This window comes from Vidua chalybeata, chromosome 31 (genome assembly GCF_026979565.1).
Source record: "Vidua chalybeata isolate OUT-0048 chromosome 31, bVidCha1 merged haplotype, whole genome shotgun sequence".
Classification (NCBI taxonomy): Eukaryota; Metazoa; Chordata; class Aves; order Passeriformes; family Viduidae; genus Vidua; species Vidua chalybeata.
In genome coordinates, this window is record NC_071560.1 from 540,988 (window position 1) to 562,648 (window position 21,661).

A 21,661-nucleotide genomic window follows, 5' to 3' on the forward strand; every position below is an offset into this window, starting at 1 on the left:
GGTGATAAATCCCCTCCGTGTGCCCGGGCTGGGTCTGTTGTCCCCGTGCCGGTGCTCGGGGCGGGATCTCTCCCGTTGCTTGTCTGCAGTCCCGGGCCTCTCCTCAGCCAATGAGAGAATGCGATGGACAAGAGCCAGCCAATCCGAGAGAGCGGGGCTGATGACTCACCAGTTGCCGGGCAGACCCGCAGCAGGCAGTGTTCCCCACCTGGACCCCACCCTCCGTGCCCAGTCCCGGCCCCGCCGTGGGGTCCCCCCAAGTCCCTCCCCACTGCCCCCCATAACCTGGAGTGGGCTTAACTGGGACGCTTTACCCCCCCAGTCCCCAAATCACAGCCGGGTCTCCTGCAAGGCACTGAGGGGAGGCTCATTCACCCCCCTGCCCCCACCAGCGTCACCACACGCCTTCCCAAAGTGTCCCCAGGTGCTCCCAAATGTCCTCAGAATGTCCCCGAGTCTCTGCAGAGGTGACCCCGGCCCCATGGTCGCCCAGTGGTGATGTTGCTCTGTCCACAGCAGCCTCGAGATGTCCTCGGTGGCTCTTTCGCTCTGCTCGGCCACCACGTGGCCACTGTGGCCAGGAGAGGGACAGAAGAAGAGGGTGTTGCTGTCCCTAAGTGTCCCCAGGACGTGACGCTTGGCCCGGTGGGCACTGGGCTCCCACAGCTGCTCGGCCTCGGCCACCGTGACCACCAAGGCTGCACGGAAATCAGGGGACACCTGCGTTGTCCCCTTCAGGGCTAAGTCGATGTCCCCGAAGCGGCGCTGCAGCTCCTGGGGGATCGCGGTGGCTTCGTCACACGCGGCCACCAAGTCCCCCAGCAGCCCCAGGTACAGCTCCAGCCACTGCTCCCTCCTGATGGCCGCATCCGCCGGCTGTCCCCTCCTGGTGCCCGCATCCCTGCAGGCGTCACGGAGCTTGGTGGTCTCCTTGGCCACCCAGGCCCCGCTGTCCACGAGCCTGTCCAGCACACGCTACCAGGTACTGGCCAGGGCTCTCACACAGGCCCAGGTGGTCCCTGGGGTGTCCCCGAGGTTGGCCAGGGTCCAGCCCAGGGAGGGGTCAGGGCGGTGGCCTAGGGAGGGGACATGGTAGTGGCGCAGGGTGTCCTGGAGGTGAAAGATCAAGGTCCCCACTGAATAGCGGTAAAAAATCAAGAACCCACAATTCTAATAAAGATTTGTAGGGACGGTATGTTTATTACAGTGCTGGGTGCATGTAGGGATTGTTTCCTTTCAAAGGACATGCGTGCTCCTGAGGACTCCCGATCCTTGTTTATTACCCCTTACTAATTTACATATTCATAGAATTTCACAATAGGTTCATGTATTCATTCTGCTGATTTCACGTTACACTCACAGCTAGTTACACTTGTACCTAGTTTTTTGTCAGAAAGTACAGAAAGAACTCCTGGGTCACTCTGCTGTCTGTTTCAAGCTCCCAGGAGTCTTTCTTATCTCTTATCTCTTTAGCTTGGAAATTTGCATTCTTTCTCCTCTGCTGGAGCAGTTTTGCTAGTGCTGCAGTTACCAGACTAAACAGCATGTTTTACTTATGTTAGCAAGCTCAGAGCAGCACATTTCATCTAAATCCAAATGGATTTCGACCCTGTTAAATTTTCACCCTCATTCCCCCCTTTCCATAAGATGAGAAGTAAATTCTTTTACTTAATGCAAATCCTTATGTTAATAAGTGTCCCTTAATGCTTTACTATGTACATTTGACCTACTAGGCACAATTGCAATAGCACAAGGAGTTCCCAGGTGTGCACAATCTTTACTAGGATATACAAGCCCAGTTTTCTGATCAGTGACAGGATGAATCTCAAAGTGGCAGATACTTTGTTCAGCGTCAAGACACACATCTTGAGCATTAATTGTATTGCTTTCACAAATGCATCCTTGTTGTTCCCCAGTAGCACAAGATTGTAAGTTTACTGTTTGCCACTTTTCATTCACCTTTTGTGCCCACACACTATGTTCTGGGGGGTAGAGCACCATTTTTCATGATTTAATCCTAGGGCGATGATGGGGTGGATAACATAAACAGTGGCATTACTTACAGTAAGTACAAAGGCAGTGGCCACATTAGAAGCAGGATCATAGGTCACAGATGCTTCTGAGATTTCTTTATATAATCTGAAAATTTACCCTAGTCCATCAGGATTCAGAATCAATGGCATTATCCCAGACAATCCTTCGAATTTCAGCTGGAAAATTGCTTTCGCCCCCTCCCGTATGATCAAAGCTGCTGTTGCCTGCATCCAAAACTGTGCTTGTTTAAAACTGAAAGCTAAAGACACGTTATCTTGAACCATACCAAGCGCTCCTACTATGAACTTGTGATCTTGGACCCTGGCCTTTTAGGGATAACTGTAGGGCTTGTTCTAAGTTTGCCAGTCCACCTGCTGCAGTGGCCAGCTCTCTCATAGATCCAGGGTACTGATTAGAACCTGGGACCAAGGCCATTCAGTATTTTTTTTTTGATAGAGGCATTCTAGGACTTCAGTTACAATTATACACAAAGCAGTTCCATAAATAAAATTACAAACTACCCCCCACAATACACTCGTTTTGCCCAAATAAGTTTTAGTCTCAGTTCATTGTCTTTTGGTGTCAATTTCCAAGGGGCTTCTGGTGCCTGCTTCATTCGAGTGTGGTGGATCCAGGCATTCTGCTACTTAATCTTGATAGTGGTGTGAGTGGTGAGAAGCATCTGGAATGGTCCTTTCCACTGTGGTTCAAAGTCTTTTCTGTAAGAGACTTAACGTATACTTAATTCCCAGGCTGTATGTTATGTAGCTCCCTGCTTGGAGTTCCAGCCCCATGTCTTTTCATTTTCTTTGACCTGTCTTCTTAAAGCCACCATCTAGGTCTCTTGTACTATTCTGGAAATAAAATGTGGTCCTCTGTCTGGGAATATTGTGACTGGAACTCTGAAAGTGGTATTATTTACTCTGGTCACCTTGACAGTTCTGGTGGGGAATGCTTCTGGCCACCCTGAAAGTGTATTTGTCAATATTCATAAATACTGACACGCCCCTTTCCACGGGGGTTTTGAAAAGCCAATTTGCCACAGCTGTCCGGGTCCTTGGCCCCTCCCAGTCTGACCAAGTTTTGTCTGGGGGTATTCTTGGGGTTAGTCTGGAGGCAAGGATCACACTGTCAGTTCACCTGAGTGATAGTGGCATATAAATTCCTAACAATGATCCTTTCGATCAGATATGTGTTCTAAAAAGCCTGTGGAAGCTACCACTTAAAAGTCAACTCTTCATTTCGATGCACTATGTAATACTGGCATGTCACAGTGCGCTGTCGTGGCGTGCTGGGCAGCGACAGCAGGGGCGCGACCTTCCCTCCGAGAGCTCTGCTATTCCCAGTTATCGCTTGGTCTGGCGCAGGAACAGATAACGACGACACGGGACTTGGGGTAAAACTGGATGGATTTATTAGGTCCACGACCTGGGACCCCCAGACAAAAATTAGGGAGTCAGCAGAGGTTTTTATAGGGGGCGTGGTATAGGGCAACCAACCAATGAGGGCATGGCAGGGGAGGAATCCTGGGACTAACATTCTATAAACTTATCAGGGAGAGCAGGGGAGGGGGATAATACCAAGGAAGTGACTCTAAACCCCTTTTCCAATCCCCTTTTCCCTGCTGAAAATCCCAGTTCTAGAGCTGCCCCACACTCCTCTGTTTCTTTAAACCCCTTCCTTTGTCTCCCTTAGGAGGCCGAGGCCACGTGCTCGATCCCTTTGTCTTCCCAAGATGGAGGGCAGCCACATGGCACGACCTCTTCTTCCCACAACCCCTTTCTGTCCTTTGTTCGCCGCCTTTAACCCAACCCCCACCTGCCTCCCTGTGGGCGTGGGCGCCGCCCCCTTGGGAGGTCAGGTTACTCCCTCACCCATTGTTCCCCCTCGTGTGGGCGTTCCCTCCAGTCCTTTGCAGATCCTCCCTGCTGAGTCATCGACCCCACCCTTTCCCTCCGGGGAGAGCTCTGCCATCCCCGCCTCGCTGCCTGAGGGAGGCAGCCCCCGTCCTGTTCCCTACACCCTGTCCCCATCTTCCCTTGGGCCCCGGAGAGCCGGGCGGGAGGGAAAGGGTGGGGGGGGAATCGGAGCCCCTGCCTCCACATTCCCATGGTTCCTGGAGACCTGGGAGGGAGGGAAGCAGGGGGAGGGGGAAGCTGAGGTGGGTTTCTGAGCATCTTCCAGATTCCATGGAACGGGTCGAGGTGGCAGCTGAGAGGCATGTGGAGGGGTCAGAAGCCCAGGACAAGTCTGTCCTGGAAGCAGCATCCGTGAACACTGAGACACAGCTTGAGATCCCTAAAAGGCCCAGAAGCCACGTGGTTGCCTTGGATGCTGTGCCTCCAGAGAACGCTGGTCCGAAGCAGCCTCCATCGAGACGCCAATGCTTCCATTGTGATCAGAGAGGACATTTTGTTATCCAGTGTCCATTTTTGGGCAGGGCACCCCCAGGGACAGTGGGAGGGGGGGAGAGGAGGGGAGGGAGACCCCATTCCCCCAAAAAACTGAAAAAACAACGCCCATCTGCCTTGCGTGAAGATAAAAATAAGGCAGACCACAGCACCTTAAGGGGAGCTGTGATTTATCAAGTAATTGTGCAGGTGGTAGTTCAAAACATCAGGGTGCCTGTGAGTGTGGCAGGTGACCCCACCAATCGGGGGGTTGCATCAAACCGCAGGCGATGCAAAAAGAAAAAGGACCCTATAATCTCTTTAAAAAATGTTTTTCCCCAGAGCCCCAGAAAAACCTTCCAGCCACCCCCATCTGAGTGTGTCCCCAGTCTGCGTGTTTGTAATAAAGTTGTCCCAGTTCCCCTATCCCCAAACACCCCGGGAAGAACCACCCCAGCATCATCGCAGCAGGCCCTCTCCATCTGCAAAGGGCAGCCATTGCAGCAGCTGAGACACCAAGAGCAGAAGCTGAGTGAAGAAGCAGTCAGACAAGCAGCAAAGAAGATCAAGCAGCCGTTCTTCTTTTTTATATTTTGAAAAAGAGGGAATTGTTGGATCCTGGGATTGGGTTTTAGGGGTTCTTATTTGTGTTAGCTAGTCGAGTCCTGTGTACCCCCATGCTTCCCCTGTGTCTTCCCCCCACCGCGGTGTCTAGCCCCAGGCTGCCTGCCGTTGGATTTTCCCCGCCCTGCCACTCCTGTAACCACTTCCCCACGATCCCACTCAGCCCGAGGCTTGGTGTTTGCCCCTGCGGTGTCCCGGTCGGTGGCTGTCCTACGTCATCACCGCGGCACCCGCACGAACTGGGGGGCAATGTCTGCCCTCCCTACCACATCCCCTATATCATCCCGCTCCCCTCCGCGTCCTGGGGCCATTTCCCCCACGTGGAGTGGGAAGCGCGGGTGGCTACCCTCCTCACTGCAGCTCTCCGTGACAATAAAGCCTTCCTGCCTTCCTCATGGGTGATTTGGACGTTCCTTCCCTCTTTGCCTCGGACCCTCGCGCGGGGGACGGAACCCGGCAGACCCCGACCGGCGTGCCGGCGGCAGCGGCACGCGGGAGAGAAGCGGCGGACCCGGAAGTCCGGGCGGGGGCAGCACCGAAGGGCGTCAGAGCTGCCCCAGACCTGGGCCTAAGAGTGCGACGCTGCAGGACCCCAATACAAAAGTTAGGGGGTCTGCAGAGGTTTTTATAGGGGGAGTGGTATAGGGCAACCAACCCATGAGGGCATGGCAGGGGAGGAATCTAGGGCAGGACTAACATTCTATAAACCTATCAGGGAGAGCAGGGGAGGGGGATAATGCAAAGCAACAAATGGGGTATCGAATACTACAAGATAGACAAGGAACACTCTGGAAAAAGGGGTGGGGATAGGGAAGATTGACAGCTTGGGAGGGAAGAAGTTAGGGAAGGCCTTGGGGAGATTGGTAACTCGGGAGGGGAGGCGATTAGGGAGGAGAATAGTGGGCAAACACAAACTTAAAGCAAAAACCACAGCACAGCACTGGCAGCCTTGGTCATTCTGGGTAAGGAGCCAGACTTTATCAAAGCTTTTAAGTAGTTAGGCCCCAGTGTGTTTTCTGGTGCTCCTCCCTTACTAGTGACCACACGTACAGGAAGGGGTTACCCGCTCCCTTTCAATGGTAGCCCACGCCTCTTGGTTATATGGCCCTTTTGATTATTATTATTACTATTATTATTATTATTATTATTATTATTATTATTATTATTATTATTATTATTATATTCTGGCTTACCTTTAAGGGAAAGCTGTCCATAATTACCTCACCTTTTGCTGCTTTCTTTGCCTTTCCATCCACCAGCTCATTTCTTTTTCCCAATTCTGAGCTCACTCTCTGCTGTGCTTTAATATGCACACTTCCAGCAGCCGGATTATCTCTTGTGCGTGTTTGATGTTCTTTCCTTGTGAGGTCAGCAGTCCCCCCTCTCTCTCTAGACAGCTCCATGTGTGTGCACAACTCCGAATGCATGTCTAGAGTCTGTCTAAATGTTTATTCTCTTTCCTTTTGCCATTTTCAAGGCACGGGGCAGTGCAATGATCTCGGCCTTCTGCACAGAGGTGCCTGTTGGTAAGGGTGCAGATTCCATTACCTCTCTGCAGGTAGTGACTGTATATCCAGCAGGTCGCTTTCCACTGGCAATGTAGCTACTCCTGTCAGTGAACCAGGTCTCTGCATTGTCCAAAGGAGTGTCCTTTAAGTCTGGGTGGCTGGAGTAAGTAACTTCGGTAGTCTCCAGGCAGTTGTAGTGTACTGCTTCTCCTTGATTTCCACTGAGAAAAGAAGCTGGACTGACAATGTTAGTTACCACTCTCTCTATATCATCTTGTTCTACCATGATGGCCTGGTACTTCAGGAACCTCTGTGGTGACAGCCGGTGGCTGCCCTTTACTTCCAGTACTGCGGACACTGTGGGACACTAGTGCAGTAAATTTCTGTCCCAGGGTAAACTTGCGTGCTTCTTGTATATTCAGCATGACTGCTGCTACAGCTCTGAGGCAAACTGGCCATCCTTTGGCATTGCACCTAGTTGCTTGGAAAAGTAATCAACTGCCCTCCGGTATGAATTCAAGTCCTGAGCCACATGGGAGAATAGAAAGAATTGGAAATCCCAAAGCTGGAGCTGACATGAGGGCACTCTTTAGCTGGTGAAAGGCCCGCGTGGCTTCCTTTGTCCACTGGAGATCTCTATCTGACAAACAGTCTGTAATTATAAACCCACAGCTGGCACCAGCCTGCCATGCCCATGCCTTTTTCTTTAATACTTTGTATCCTTGGAGTTCTAGAAAATTTGAAAGGCTTCTTCCTTCTTGCTGTGGAGTTTCGTTTCTACACAAGCTTCATAGTCTTTTCTCAGTTTTTCTCACACACACACCCCAGGTGGCAGGTATCAGATGTGATCCTCCACACATAAGCTTTAAGGTCTCAGGTTGTGAACCGGCTTGATCAGGAACCTTCAATTTACACTTGGGGCATAGAACAGCAATACCAGCCCCTCTCACAAACTCTGTATTGCAGTGGTACTCACGCAAGGTGCCAGCCTCTCAATGCACCAAAAACTTCCAGGAATTGCCTGCAGGCTATTCCATTTATCACTTTGGCATTTCTCCTTTATTTAAACTCTCTTTCACAAAATCTCAGTCTTTTCCAGTTCTCTTCCTGCACAATCTAATTAAAGCATTGTTTCTATTGACACTCACTTTGCTGCCCTGCAAAAGGCTGTGCCTGTTACAGCAAAAACTCTGATATGCCCACAAACACAGACCCCCCTCCTTATCTCAAATTCACCAGAGTCAGGGTTTAAGTTGCTGTGGGGGAGGAATTCCTGGAATTCCTCTAATTTGTTTTACCACAGTTAAACATAAATCACCATACTGTAGCTCTTCTGCATAAAATGCTACACTTGTTGCAAACAAAATCCTAAAATCTCCAGAAACACAACCCTACAATCCCGAGAATCAAATTACCACAATGCCGGGGAAGAACCACACCAACTCACTGGGAAAGGTGGTATCTCCACAAGTGCCCACTTTTCTCAACACAACACAGCATACAACACTTCAGCACCTCTCCACATCAGCTTCCTCTGGTCCCCACACACTCTGGGCACAGTCAGAATAACAGCACACAGTAAAATTCCAGGAATCAAGTCCAAACCACCGGGGCAGAGGAACCCCCCAGGTTTGTCTAGCCATGGTTAAAATGTGCATAGTCTACACAAATCACCACCTTTAAACACAGTAAACGTCCTCACCCACCTTTCTCCACTTGTTCCACTTCTCCACGGGGCGCTCCTTGCCCCCACAGCTTATCCCAGCTGGCGCCTCGGGCCTCACTCAGCCGCTTCAGATATGGGTAGAACTTCCCCCCGCACCGCGGGTACACTCGCTGGCTCACTCGTTCACTCTCTTTATACACCATGCACTCACACGATTAAGAACACATTAACCACACAATGCCCGAACATCACAAGCACACAAACTTCGGGTCCATTCAACTCACCCCCAGAGTCGCTAGCAGTCACTCCTCTATTCCACTCGCGTCCTCCCGTTCCCAGCCAGCCCCTTCGCAGGAGTCTGGAAATGCGGTACTAGCGGGTCCCTCTCACTTCGGGCGTCCAAGCTGCCGGCCCCCATCTCACTCACTCGCTTGTCTCCCGGTTTTTCTTACCAATCCAATGCTCCTCTGCGTTGCTCGTCTCACTCTGATCCTAGGGTCCGAAGATAGCCAGCGACTCCCGATGGTCCCTCGAAGCAGGTGGTCGAGCTGTCCAGCTGTCCGGGGGTCCTCTTTGGGCGTGGCTATCCCGGACGAGCCCCCAACTGAAATGAAAAGGGCTAATGCGTTTTTTAATGTTCAACCCTTTATTAAAAAGATCAGCTGGGCAGGGGGCTCGACACAGAGCTCGTCCCCGTGGTTGTAGCTTTCCCAGCTGGCCGAAAGGAAGGAGGCGTGCAGAGTCTGTCGCTGAAGCCCAGAGCAGCAGCTGTCCCTTCTTCTTTCCTTGTGGCACACCGGTGGCCAGAGGATGAAGAGGCGTGGCGTGCAGAGTCTGTTGCTGAAGTCCAGAACAACAGCTGTCCCCGCTCCTTCCCTGGTGGCAGCACCAGGGCTCTCTCTCTTTCTGTCTCCCTGCTTCTCACAGCCTAACCTAGTCTATTCTTTTTTAGGTGATGGTGATGGGTAAAAGTCAATCGGTACTTACCTAGAGTTAGTAGCTTTTTTGGTGTTGCCATGGGAACTAAGAAGGCCCTGCCTGCGTCTCTGGGGAGCACGTGGAAACTGTTAATTACAACTTACATTAGCAGTCTTAAAGCTGCACATTTCACCTAAATCCAAATGGATTTCTACCCTGTTAAATTTTCACTCTGTCTCACTGACTCTGCAGATGCCGAGGCTGCTCTGGGCTCTGCCAGGGCTCTGCTGGGGCTCAGCTCTGGGTGAGGCTGGGCCCGCTCTCCCCTCACATTGCTCTGGGCAGCTGAGTCACAGAGGGAGAAGGAAGGGACACCTCAAGGGAGTTGAGGTTTAAGGGAGTTTTTATTCAAAAAACTGCCCTACCAAACAGGCTGTCATAAGAACCATAACAGGCTGTCCTAACTACCATAACCAACTAGCACTGCTAACTACCATGACTAACTAGTTGTCCTAACCAACTACTGTAGCTAAAAGCTGTCCTCCAGTGCTTCATCTCCTCCGCTGCTCCCTCAGTTGCTTGGCTGCGGTGATCAGAGGGGTCAGGCTGGAGAGAGGCTTGGCTGATGATAAAAATGGGTGCTGCCCAAAGGATAAAGAAGAAAGAAATGAACCATCACTTCCCAGAGCCCACTTCCTCTCAGGCTCTGTGGCAACAGGACAAAGGGAAATGGTCTGAAACTCAGGAGAGGGAAGCAGGCTCAGATGAGATTGAAGGCAGATTTTTTAACCAGGAGAGTGGGGAAGCACTGAGAGAAGGTGCCCAGAGATGTGGGAGGTGCCTCCTCCCTGGAAACATCCAAGCTCAGGTCAGGCAGGGCTCTGAGCCACCTGACCTGCTTGAAGATGGCCCTGCTCGTTGTGGGGCGCCAGGTGCAGATGCCCTGGAAAGGACCCTGCCAAGTCAAAGCAGGCGAGGATTCTGCTTGCTTTGCGTGCGGAAAGCAGCGAGACTGGAGACTCTCGGAGGGGGGCCCACAAGAAAACCCCTCCCTGGTGCTGCTGCTTCCCCTGCAGCCACTTGGCATTCACCTGCAGCAGCTCCTGGGCAGACCAGCGCTGCTCCTCGTCCGGCTCCCGGCTGCACTCGAGGAAGTCCTGCAGCAGAGCCGACAGGCGCCTGGGCTCCTGCAGCTGCGGGGTCCCGTTCTGCCAGATCAGAGCGTGAGCCTGCAGGAAAAGCAAACTCAGCGCTCTGCCAGCTTCCTTCGCACCCACAAGTGCTCACATTGAGCCCGGGTTCCCAGCCCCAGCTCCAGGGGCACTCTCCTTCCTGGCAGAGATGCTGCTCACGGCTCATTTTTCTATGCCAACCAAAAAACCCAAACCCTGGTGCTGCCACAGCCATTGTAAAGAGCTGATGCATTCGCTTCACAATTTCAGGTCATCCTCACAGCCGGAAGAGCAGCAACAGCGTAAATACCAAAGCAAATTGTTCCTGGAGACTGCAGAATATTCGTCTTTGTTGAGGCTCGAGTCCTCTGGGAATTTCCTTCCTGTTGCATCCTAGAGTTTGGGTTTAGATTAGGGTTTTAATTTATGTTAAAATAAGTCAAGTTCTGTAATCCCGCGGAACCCCCGTGTCGTTTCCCCCCCGCAGTTTCTGGCCCCGGGCTGCCTGCTGCCGGATCTTCCCCCTCTGCCGCTCCTGTAACCACCTGCCCATCCGGCCCCAGGAGAACCCGTGCCTGCCACTCCACACAATCCCACTTAGTCTGAGGCTCGGTGCCCACCCCTGTGGGGTTCCTTGGTTGGTCGCTGTTGCTGGCGTCACCGCCACAGCAACCACCCCTATTGGCTGGCAGGCCATGGATCCTCTTGCCCCGCCCCTCCATAAAATCCTATCCCGCCAGCACCCAGGTGCCATTTTTTCCCATGCGAGTGCTGGGAGCGGTTGCATCTTTCCATCGAACCGCGCCATGTGTGACCAATAAACCGTTCCTGCCAAGCACGGAGTAAATGGACAAATTCCTTCCTCTTTGCCATGTCCCTAGCGCACGGTAACAGAGGCTGGCCAGCCCACGCGCCCGAGACACGGAGCCATGTCCGGGAACCCGCGGCAGCAAACCCCGGCAGCACGTGGAAGCTACACCACAGCCGGGCTCCCAAGAGCCGCGTGCAGCCAGGGAAAGAGAAAAACCCATGCCGCAATTGGCGCCCAAATGCGGGGCCGAGGCCAGCGCTCAGCTGATCGCGTGGACGGAGGTTCACCGCGGAGCTCCAGGAACAGCGCCGGGAGCCACCGCCGCTGGCTTGGGGCCGCGCCGCCACCAAGGGGGGAGCGCCGCTGCCAAGCCAGAGCGGGCAGCGGTCCATGGCAGATCAGAGCTCCGTGCCGGACAGAAACCGAGAACAGGGGCTCTCTAAAGTACGTCAGTGAAGTCTCCGTCGCCCACGGGGGACCAGACAGTGTGTCCTGCGTGGGACAGGAAGTGCAAACTTTCGCAGCCAAGAGGGCAGCAGAAAGGACACTTCTCGGGACTCCTGGACCCTGGTGGCAGCTTTTCTTTGCAGAGATTTCAGTCTGGTAAGTATAAGTCGTGGAAACGTGTCCAGCTAATACGGGGATGGCTGGCTGTGTTCCCAAGGTTGGGACGTGCGGCGCGCAGCATGAACGGCAGCCGCTGGAGTCGCCTGCGTTTTTTTTGCTTTTTTTCCTTTTTACTGCCCCAGGGGTGAGGTGGGTTGGGTGGAAGAAGCATGGGGACCGTGCTATCTGCCCAACAAAAGGAATTTTATTCCCAGGTTAAGGAAATCATTTTGGTGAAGGGCCCCTACCCAAAAAAATTAGTTAAGAAATTTGTCTGGTGGTTGTTCTTTGCTTTCCCCCATCTGTCTATCGAGGACGTGCGCAAAACAGAATTTTGGGAGCAAGTGGGAAAAAGGCTAGCAGAGGGGATCGGTAGGGATTCCTCCATAGAAGACTGCTTCCCTAAATTCCATTTGTTGATCTCAGATGTGGTAAAATCAGACCCTGCGCGAAACTCGGTTGGGGAAAGTAAAGAACCATCCAGAACATCTGTTACTCTCCCTGAATCCGTTTCCCCATCCCCTTCTTCTACCCCTTCTTCCCCTAACCCTGGTGGGCGGGGGGAGGCATCCCGTCGATCTGAGACGCAGGGCAGCTCCACAAACGTGGACCGTGCTCCTGGCTCCCCCAAGCCACCCCGGCATCCCCGCCTTAGCGAGATCGGTCGATTCGCTGAGGCCACGACCATAAACCCCTTTTCCAATCCCTTTTTCCCAGCTGAAAATCCCAGTTTCGGCGATACCCCCGCGCAGTTCTGTTTCTTTAAACCCCTTTCTTTGTTCCTCTGAGGAGGCCGAGGCCACGTGGTCGATCTCTTTGTCTTCCCAAGATGGAGGGCGGCCACATGGCAGGGTCTCTCCTTCCCACAATCCCTTTCTTCCCTTTGTTCCCTATGATCCCACCCCCTCCTGCTTCTCGGTGGGCGTGGGCACCGCCCACTCAAGGCATCGGGTTGCCACCCCTCCCCCTGCCCCTCCTCGGGTAGGCGTAGGCGTTCCCTCCTCGCATGTTCTACCTGCCGCGTCAGCAGCCCCGCCCTCTCCCACCCGGGAGGGCTCAGTAGCCTCCTTCCCACCTTCCGAGGAGGAGGATTCTCCCCGCCCTGTCTGTCCTCTCCCTCGCGTTCCGCCCCCACATCCTCCTGCTCCTCGGAGACCTAGGGTGGGGGGAGGGGGGGGACAGGGAGGAGGGGGGGTGCGACGGAGCCCGGTCCATGAGCTCAAGCAGTCGATCCACACTCCAGTCCCCTACACAAGGGGAGGGGAAAACCCTACGTGGACTCCCCTCTCCTACGATTCAGTCAAAGAGGTCTGCAAGACATTACAAAAATTTGGCAGAAAAAGTCCTTTTTTTAAAGGGAGTCTAAAAGCCACTTTAACATCTAAAACTGTAGTGCCGGCTGACCTTAAGCTTCTATTTAACTGCCTGCTTCTCCCATCTGAATACGACCTGTGAGAGAGGAGGTGGAAAAGGCTAGCAGCAGACCTGCTTCCCGAAATCCACGAGGGGCCTTATGGCCTGGATTTTGCGGAAGAACAAATCACCCTAGACCATCTTGTGGGCGGGGGAGAATGGAGTGAGGGGCAACTGCAAGCTCGGGGAATTCCCACAGCTGTGTTGGACATGTCCAGGGGTGCAGCAGAGCGTGCGTTCCTGGGCATACCCGCCAGGGATCCGGGGATACCCTACACGGCAGTCAAGCAAGCCGGGCAGCCTATGTTAGATTTTGTAGATCGGGTCTGGGCAGCTGTGGAGAGACACATAGAGGTACCTGAACGCCGAGAAGGAATGATCCTAGAAGTGGTGCACATGAATGCCAACGCCATGTGCAAAAGAGTCATCATGTCAATGCTGGCTTCACCACCACCAACCTTCAGCCAGATCATCGAGGAATGCACACTGAAGGCGCACCTGATGGATGAGGAGGAGGCCCCAAAGAAAAAAGACAAGCAAGTTGCCTCGGCTGCTGCTCCTTCGAGGAACCCAGCACTGAAGCGATTTCCATCCACATGCCGGTGTTACCATTGCCATCAGGAGGGACACTTCCAAGCTCAATGCCCACTTCTAGGGACTGTGCCACCCAGGGCTGCGGGAGGGGGGTGAGGGGATGGGAACCCCACGGTCCAAAAAAACTGACCCATGAACGCGCACTTGCCGCGCGTTCAGACAAAAATGAGGCAAGTCGCGGTGCTGCAAGAGGAGCCGCAATGCACCATCTAGTACCATCAGTAAGCGGCTGCCTCTCAACTAGTGACAACCGGGAGCCTTATCGACTCCGACTCACTAACTCTGTTCATTTCCGTTCCCAGGACTGGCAGTTTTTCATAGCAGATGCAGAGCTTCTGTCGCACATCTGCCGCTGTGAGACCAGGAGAAAGGAAGATCTCTTAAACTGCAGGTACCTCGTTGTTGGGGACACAAAGAGCACTCCACTGGAGATAGAAGTCCCTCCGATAATATCCACCCTCAATCTGAGGCTCTTCTATCTCGCGGCACGCTGTGGCCACCCCCCCCCTCTTCCTGCCTAGAGGTCAGGCAATTGCACAAGCAATCCCCATTCCTCGTGCTCTGTGCAATGACTTGGAACTCTCAGTGTTTTATCCTGGGAAGTTGGGAGAGGAAAAACCCCTCGTATGGTGCAAACTCAAATGCGAGGGGCGATCTGTACATCTACAGGGGATGTTGGACACAGGGGCAGACGTGACAGTCATCCCACTACACAAGTGACTGTCACACTGGGAGCTGCAAAGCGTGGCCACACCAGTCTTAGGACTAGGCGGGCCACAGCCGGCAAGACAATCTAAAAACATCATCCAAATTAAGGGTTTGAATGGGCTGCTGGCCTCAGTGCGTCCATTCGTGATTGACTGCAAATTTACATTATGGGGGAGAGATGCCATGTCGCAGTGGGGAGCCAAATTAGAATTTCCGGTCCCCCAACATTTTTTGGTGCGGCCACTGAAGAGCGCCCCACACAGAAAGTAACATGGCTCACAGATAAGCCCATCTGGGTGGAGCAGTGACTGCTGAGTAAGCAGAAGCTGCAGGCGCTCACAAAATTGGTTAATGAGGAGTTATGAAAAGGACACCTTATAGAAACAAACAGTCCCTGGAACTCTCCTGTGTTTGTAATAAAAAAAACGGGGAGAGACAAGTGGCGACTCTTCCATGATTTGAGAAAAATTAATGAGGCAATGCAAGATATGGGCTCCCTCCAACCGGGTATGCCATCTCCATCTATGCTACCCCAGAATTACAATTTGGCTGTAATTGACATTAAAGATTGTTTCTTCCAAATCCCACTCCATCCGGATGATGCTTCCCGTTTTGCATTCTCTGTGCCTTCCATCAACAGGGAAGCCCCAATGAAGCGCTACCACTGGACAGTACTACCACAGGGTTTCAAATGTTCCCCTACTATATGCCAGTGGTATGTCGCTAGGGTTCTATCCCCAATGTGTGCCAAGTGGACATCCTGTATTTTCTATCATTACATGGATGATGTGCTGATTTGTGCCCCTGACAGCAAGATCCTGCAAGTAGCACTGGAGGACACTGTTAGGGCCTTGTCGGTGGCCGGATTTGAGTTACAGAAAGAGAAGGTACAGTTGCTGCCACCCTGGAAGTATCTGGGCCTGGAAATTAACAACCGGATGATCAGGCCCCAACAGATACAGATAAACGATAACCCCAAGACGCTGAATGATCTCCAGCACCTGTGCGGGTCATTAAATTGGATCAGGCCATGGCTGGGACTCACTATGGGGGAACTATCCCCCCTCTTCAATTTGTTAGCAGAAAGGGAGGGGGATGAGGGTTTAGGTTCCCCGAGAGTCCTGACCCGAGAGGCCAGAGCAGCGCTCGAGAAGGTCCAGAAAGCCAACCAGGGCCGCCTTTCCGATACATCGTCTTGGGTGAGTTGACCCATTTGTATGGTGTGATGTTTCAGTGGGACAAGGGTCAGCGGGACCCCCTCTTGATAATAGAGTGGGTGTTCCTTGGCCACAGGCAGTCCAAGAGTATCACCAGGCCACAGGAGCTGATGGCGCAGCTCATAATATGGGCCAGGGCTCGTCTGCAAGTACTAGCTGGCTGTGACTTTACGTGTATCCATCTCCCCATCAAAACATCCACGGGGAAGATGACCAAAGAGGCTTTTGAACACCTGCTAAGGCAGAATGAGAATTTACAGTTCGCTCCAGACAGCTTCTCAGGCCAAATTAAAATTGGACATCCTGGCCATTATTTGTTCAATACTGAATTCAAATTGTTACCCAAAGAATTACTGAGCAAAAGACCCCTCCGAGCACTAACAGTATTCACGGACGGGTCAGGGAAGTCCCACAAGTCAGTGGTGACTTGGAGGGACCCAGAGACTCAGGTGTGGGAATCAGATATTAAGGTAGTAGAAGGTTCCCCACAAGTGGCTGAGTTGGATGCTGTAGTGAGAGCTTTTGAGAGGTTTGAACAGCCGTTTAATTTGGTAACAGATTCGGCATATGTAGCTGGAGCAGTGTCTAGAGCTGAACATGTAGTTGTAAAGGAGGTGCCAAATCAGGTCATCTTTGGGTTGCTCTCAAAATTAGTACACCTAGTTTCTAACCGTGAGCATCCCTTTTATGTAGTACATGTGAGATCACACACGGATCTCCCAGGCTTTTTTGCCGAGGGAAACCGCAGAGCAGACGCCTTGGCAGCCCCTGTACACCTAGGAGGCCAGCCGAGTATAGTCGAGCAGGCCAGGCTGAGCCATCAGCAGTTCCATCAGAATGCTCCAGGGCTGGTACGCCAGTTCAATCTGCGGCATGACCAAGCCAGAGAAATTGTGGCCTCATGCCCCAACTGTCAGGAGGCAGCTTTACCAACACTGGGAGCAGGTGTAAACCCCAGAGGTCTCCGCACTTGTGAGGTGTGGCAAATGGATGTCACCAAGGTCCCTGAGTTTGGTAAGCTCAAGAATGTCCATGTAACTGTGGACACCTTCTCGGGGGCAGTTTTTGCTTCAGCACACATAGGGGAAAGGGCCACAGACGTCAGGAAACATCTTGTCCAGGCCTTTGCCACCTTAGGGGTCCCAGCCACAATTAAAACAGACAATGGTCCAGCCTATACTTCCAGAGTGTTCCACAGCTTCCTGCAAGATTGGGGGGTTCAACATAAAACTGGGATCCCCCACTCCCCCACCAGCCAGGCCATAATAGAGAGAACCCACCAGACTCTAAAGCAAGTCCTCAAAAAACAGCGAAAGGATGTGCGAGTGCTGTCACCACACGAGAGGCTCTGCAAGGCATTGTTTACCATCAATTTCCTGAACTGTTCTTTTGACAGACCGGAACCGCCAGCCCTGAGGCATTTCAAACAACATCAGGAGCTCCAGCCAGAGGAGTGACTTCCAGTGTTAGTGAGGGATCCGGACTCTAAAGAAATCCAGGGTCCATTTCCACTTTTGACTTGGGGACGGGGATACGCCTGTGTGTCCACGCCTTCAGGAGTCAAGTGGATCCCTAGGAGGCATGTTAAACCATACACAGCAGAGCAGTCAGTGAGTCAGAGTGATACGGTGCCAGTGGATGCAACCTGTGATCCCACCAACCTAGGGGTTGCATCCAATTGCAGACGCTGCAAGGAAGGAAAAGATTCTACCTCTCCCTAACCAATACTTCCCTCACAACTACCTCAGCCCAATTATACCCCCAGTTCCTGTGTTTGTAATAAAGTTGTTTCCCTAGTTTCCCTATCCCCAAACACCCAGAGAAGAACCAGCCCCAGTACCATCTCCAGGCCCTCTCCACCTGTGTAGCAGTCACTGCAGTTGCAGCAGCAGAAGAAGCTAGGAGAAGAGGCCACCGCTCGAGAGACTGAATCAACACCACTGCTTTCTTTTTATATTTTATTAAGCGGGGAGATGTTGCATCCTAGAGTTTGGGTTTAGATTAGGGTTTTAATTTATGTTAAAATAAGTCAAGTTCTGTAATCCCGCGGAACCCCCGTGTTGTTTCCCCCCGCAGTTTCTGGCCCCACGCTGCCTGCTGCCGGATCTTCTCCCTCTGCCGCTCCTGTAACCACCTGCCCGTCCGGCCCCGGGAGACCCTGTGCCTGCCACTCCACACAATCCCACTTAGTCTGAGGCTCGGTGCCCGCCCCTGTGGGGTTCCCTGGTTGGTCGCTGTTGCTGGCGTCACTGCCACAGCAACCACCCCTATTGGCTGGCAGGCCGTGGATCCTCTTGCCCCGCCCCTCCATAAAATCCTATCCCGCCAGCACCCAGGCGCCATTTTCCCCCATGCGAGTGCCGGGAGCGGTCGCGTCTTTCCATCGAACCGCGCCACATGACCAATAAACCGTTCCTGCCGAGCACGGAGTAAATGGACAAATTCCTTACCTCTTTACCGGGTCCCTAGTGCACGGTAACAGAGACTGGCCAGCCCACGCACCCGAGACACGGAGCCATGTCCGGGAACCCGCGGCAGCAAACCTCGGCAGCACGTGGAAGCTATGCCACAGCCGGGCTCCCAAGAGCCGCGTGCAGCCGGGGAGAGCGAAAACCCACGCCACACCTTCCCCTGTGCAGAATCCTCCAGCTGCTGCTCCCAGTGCAGGGTCACCCTCTGCTCACAGGCCTCTGCAACCACTGCAGAATTTGCCTCTTACCATGGCCCTCGTTTCCTTGAAGTAAGGAGGTTCTCCTTCCACCATCTCGATGGTCACAATGCCAAAGGACCAGATGTCTACCTTGGGGCCATAAGGAGAACTGGTGACAACTTCTGGGGCCATCCAGTGAGCAGTGCCCACCATGGAGCTGTGCTGGTCCTGCTCAGGGCTGAGCTGAGCGCAGAGGCCAAAATCAGCTGAGGACAGAAACAAACACTGTCAAAGGCAGCTGGAATGAGGAAACCAAGCACAAAGATTCCCCACTCTCAGTCTGAGAATGCAGTAGTAAAGTCAGCTGGAAAAGTCCTCAGGGCTGTAGCCAAGGAAAGATGGAACTGGACCCTTAAAGAAACCCTCAGCTTTCGTGCAGTTGCTTTTACTGATTCCCTTGAAGCTTTAGATTCCAACTCCTGCCCCTCTGGAAGGGCCATTCCCAGAGCAAAGGCACTCCTGACAGCCTGCTCCTCTCCTGAGCTCTCTGCAGGGGCAGCCGCTCTCAGCTGGCAGCAGGGGCCGGGCAGTGCCCCCAGCAGCCCTTGTGGGGCTCTGGCCGTCACTGGGAAGCAGCCCCACAGCCGCAGCCCGGGAGCGCCGTGCCTGGCCAGGAACACCCACCCAGCTTGACAGAGCCGTCCATTCCCAGAAGGATGTTGGAGCTCTTCAGATCTCTGTGGATCACCCGGTTCCCATGGAGGAAATCCAGGCCCTGCAGACACTGAGAGAGAACAAGAAACACGAGGGTAAAAACCAATGGCCAGAATATATCACACAAGAAAGGACAGTTTCGAATTCTGCCAGCAGCAACTTTGCTGTGACAGGCCAGGAGTGCAGTGCAGACAAGCTCCAGGCAAACGGCTCAAGGCAAAGCTGAGAACAGCACATCAAATCCAAAACAGACAGAGAGAACCACAACAGCAGGAAAGAGAACAAGAACAGAGGAGAAGTGCAGCGCTGCTGGCAGGCCATTCACTGCAGGGGCTCTTTCTTCTCCAGCTCATAAAAACAACAGAGAAACAAAGCCCTGAGCATGGAGCCACTCCTGTTGGGAAGGACCATTGTGTCCAAGGCACGACAGTCACAAGCAGGATCCCTCACCTTCCGACTGACAGCTGCCATCTCTCCTTCAGCATGTGTGTCTGTCTGACAACGTCCTGCAAAGTTCCTCCATCCATGTATTCCATCACCAGCCAGAGATCTCCGTCAACAAGGAAGCTGGAAGAGGAAAACAATGGCATGGAGACCAATCTGCAGTGCTCAATTCCCCCATGGAAAAGCCTGGAGTGGAGCATTGTTTCCAGGTCACTTGTCAGTGAGGACAGGATCAGATGGAGAGACATTCCTGCCAGGCTGCACAGCCCTTGGAATCTGCACAGTCTAAAGGAGGAGACACCTGTGAGAAAGGAGAGGCCTTAGATGGCAAGCGGGTGAAAAATGCAGTTTAGCAACAGCCCAGATCAATGTGGAACCACAACACTGCCCCCCAGCTGGTTCAGTTTCTGAACTCATCAGTTCCACCATTCCCTCCAGAACAAGGCAACACAACTCCCAGGGTTATCCAGGGGAGGAGGCCGTGCAGCACTTGGGACAAAAGGGGTCAGAAAACCTTTCAGAAAGTCCCTTCAGACACAGGCAAGGCCAGTGACAAATGGGCAAATGAGGCATTTCTGGAAACAAGAACCTGGTCTTCCTGGCAGCAATGGAAAAGGGCTGGGAAGAAGAAGCCAAGGGAAATAATTTCTGCTGCGGTTTATCAGCACTTGTTGCAAGACATGGAAAACAGGGTCAACTTGAATGAAAAACCAAACCAAAGCAACGAAAGCACATGGAGGGAGTGAAATGCCAGGCTGTTGTTTTGGGAAGATATGGCTGGGTCAGGCATTTTCAAAACAGGCTACAGACTCCGGATGCCAGGAAAGGTTAAGGCAGGGCCGTGCACAGGATAAGGCCTGAAGCACTCAGCTGTCCAAAGAGTTGACAATGTTGGGGTTCTTCTTGTCCTTCAGGAGCAGGAGCTCATTCACAGCTCGTTCCCTGTTCTGCCCTCTGAGACTCATTTTCTTTATGGCCGCCTGAAGGGACATTGCAGACCTTTAACTGGAGGAGTCTGTGGCAGGAGGCCGCAGCCAACACGGAGCGAGTCTTTTTGGAGTGACAGAGCTGGGCTGTGCCAAACTGCCTTGGGATGCGACACCAGAGCTCAGCAAGTGCCGTTCCCACAGCCCCTTGCTCTGCTCGCTGGGGGCTGCTGACAGGACACATGGCCAGAGACATTTGGCCTTGCAAGCTCTGCACAAATGGCCCCACAGCTGTCAGCCTCCAAGCTCTAACAACATTCTCTGCACCTACAGTCTTCTCAAATGGCCTCAACACTCTCATTATTATTCAAACACATTTTGCAAGCAGGAGGTAATTCTGGTTCTGTGAAAACAGAGCAGAACAGCCAGGAACCCTTCAGCAGTTCTATGGGATTTGGTCATGATTTCAGATGCAACTGCTCTGGTTGGGATTGCACAGCAAAGCAAACACGCACATCCATTGCTCAGGTGGTCCCTGTCACAGGCTGTCACTGACCCCAGAGCCAAACACAACTGCAGGGTTTAGGAGAGAGCTTTGCTCTGGACATCCCTCTTCTCATTTCTCTCCCTCTCTCTCTGTGAACAGCTGAAGAGGAACTAAAACCCCAAACTGAGGCCAAGCAGGATCTCTCTCTAAACAGGGAAGATAAATTGGGCCTCAGTCTCCCGCACTGATGCATTCACACTTTTAGATATGAAGACCAAGCCAGCGTGTCCTGCTCTGACAGACACCGCTGCCCTCCTTGCATTCCTATGGGCTCTTCAGAAGGACCAAGTCTGTCCCAGCTGTGCTCTGCAGGCTGACACTGCTCTGCCTTCAGAGCAGCAGCCTGTGCAGGAAAGCTCTGCTGGCCCCCAAAGCTGCAGCCACAGCTCCCAGCAGAGGGGAAAGCCCTGGAGAGCTGCCAGACGTGCTGGGCGCGTTGACACCGACCTCTCCTCCTGTGGCCCTGTCGAGTCCTTTAGAAATGGTTCCGAAAGCTCTGGAGACAAAACAGCAGAGAAGAAAGAGGCAGCGCTTTAGGCCCTGGCAGTGAAAGCCAGCCCAGACAGGAGATCTCTGCTGCCTGCAGCATTCACAAACACCTGGGTGCATCGACCCTTCCAACAACAGCGCAGCAGCCACCAGCCTTCTGCCATGCAAGGTGTGCAAGAGAAAACTGAGACCCAACACGAAGGAATTGGGCTGGAACAAATCCCAAATGT

At 53.0% G+C, this 21,661-nt stretch overlaps 1 protein-coding gene across 1 annotated transcript; it reads right to left on the reverse strand.

Annotated features, from left to right (window-relative positions):
• Window positions 1-16,437: 16,437 nt before the first annotated feature.
• LOC128801687 (serine/threonine-protein kinase PAK 3-like) lies at window positions 16,438-21,434 on the reverse strand. Its single transcript, XM_053967728.1, has 6 exons — window positions 21,390-21,434; window positions 19,476-19,592; window positions 18,996-19,095; window positions 18,346-18,577; window positions 18,120-18,126; window positions 16,438-16,527 (listed from the first exon to the last, which is right to left on the reverse strand). Exons 2-6 carry the CDS (start codon window positions 19,494-19,496, stop codon window positions 16,438-16,440), a joined length of 450 nt encoding a protein of 149 aa, XP_053823703.1. The 5' UTR covers window positions 19,497-19,592; window positions 21,390-21,434.
• Window positions 21,435-21,661: the final 227 nt, after the last annotated feature.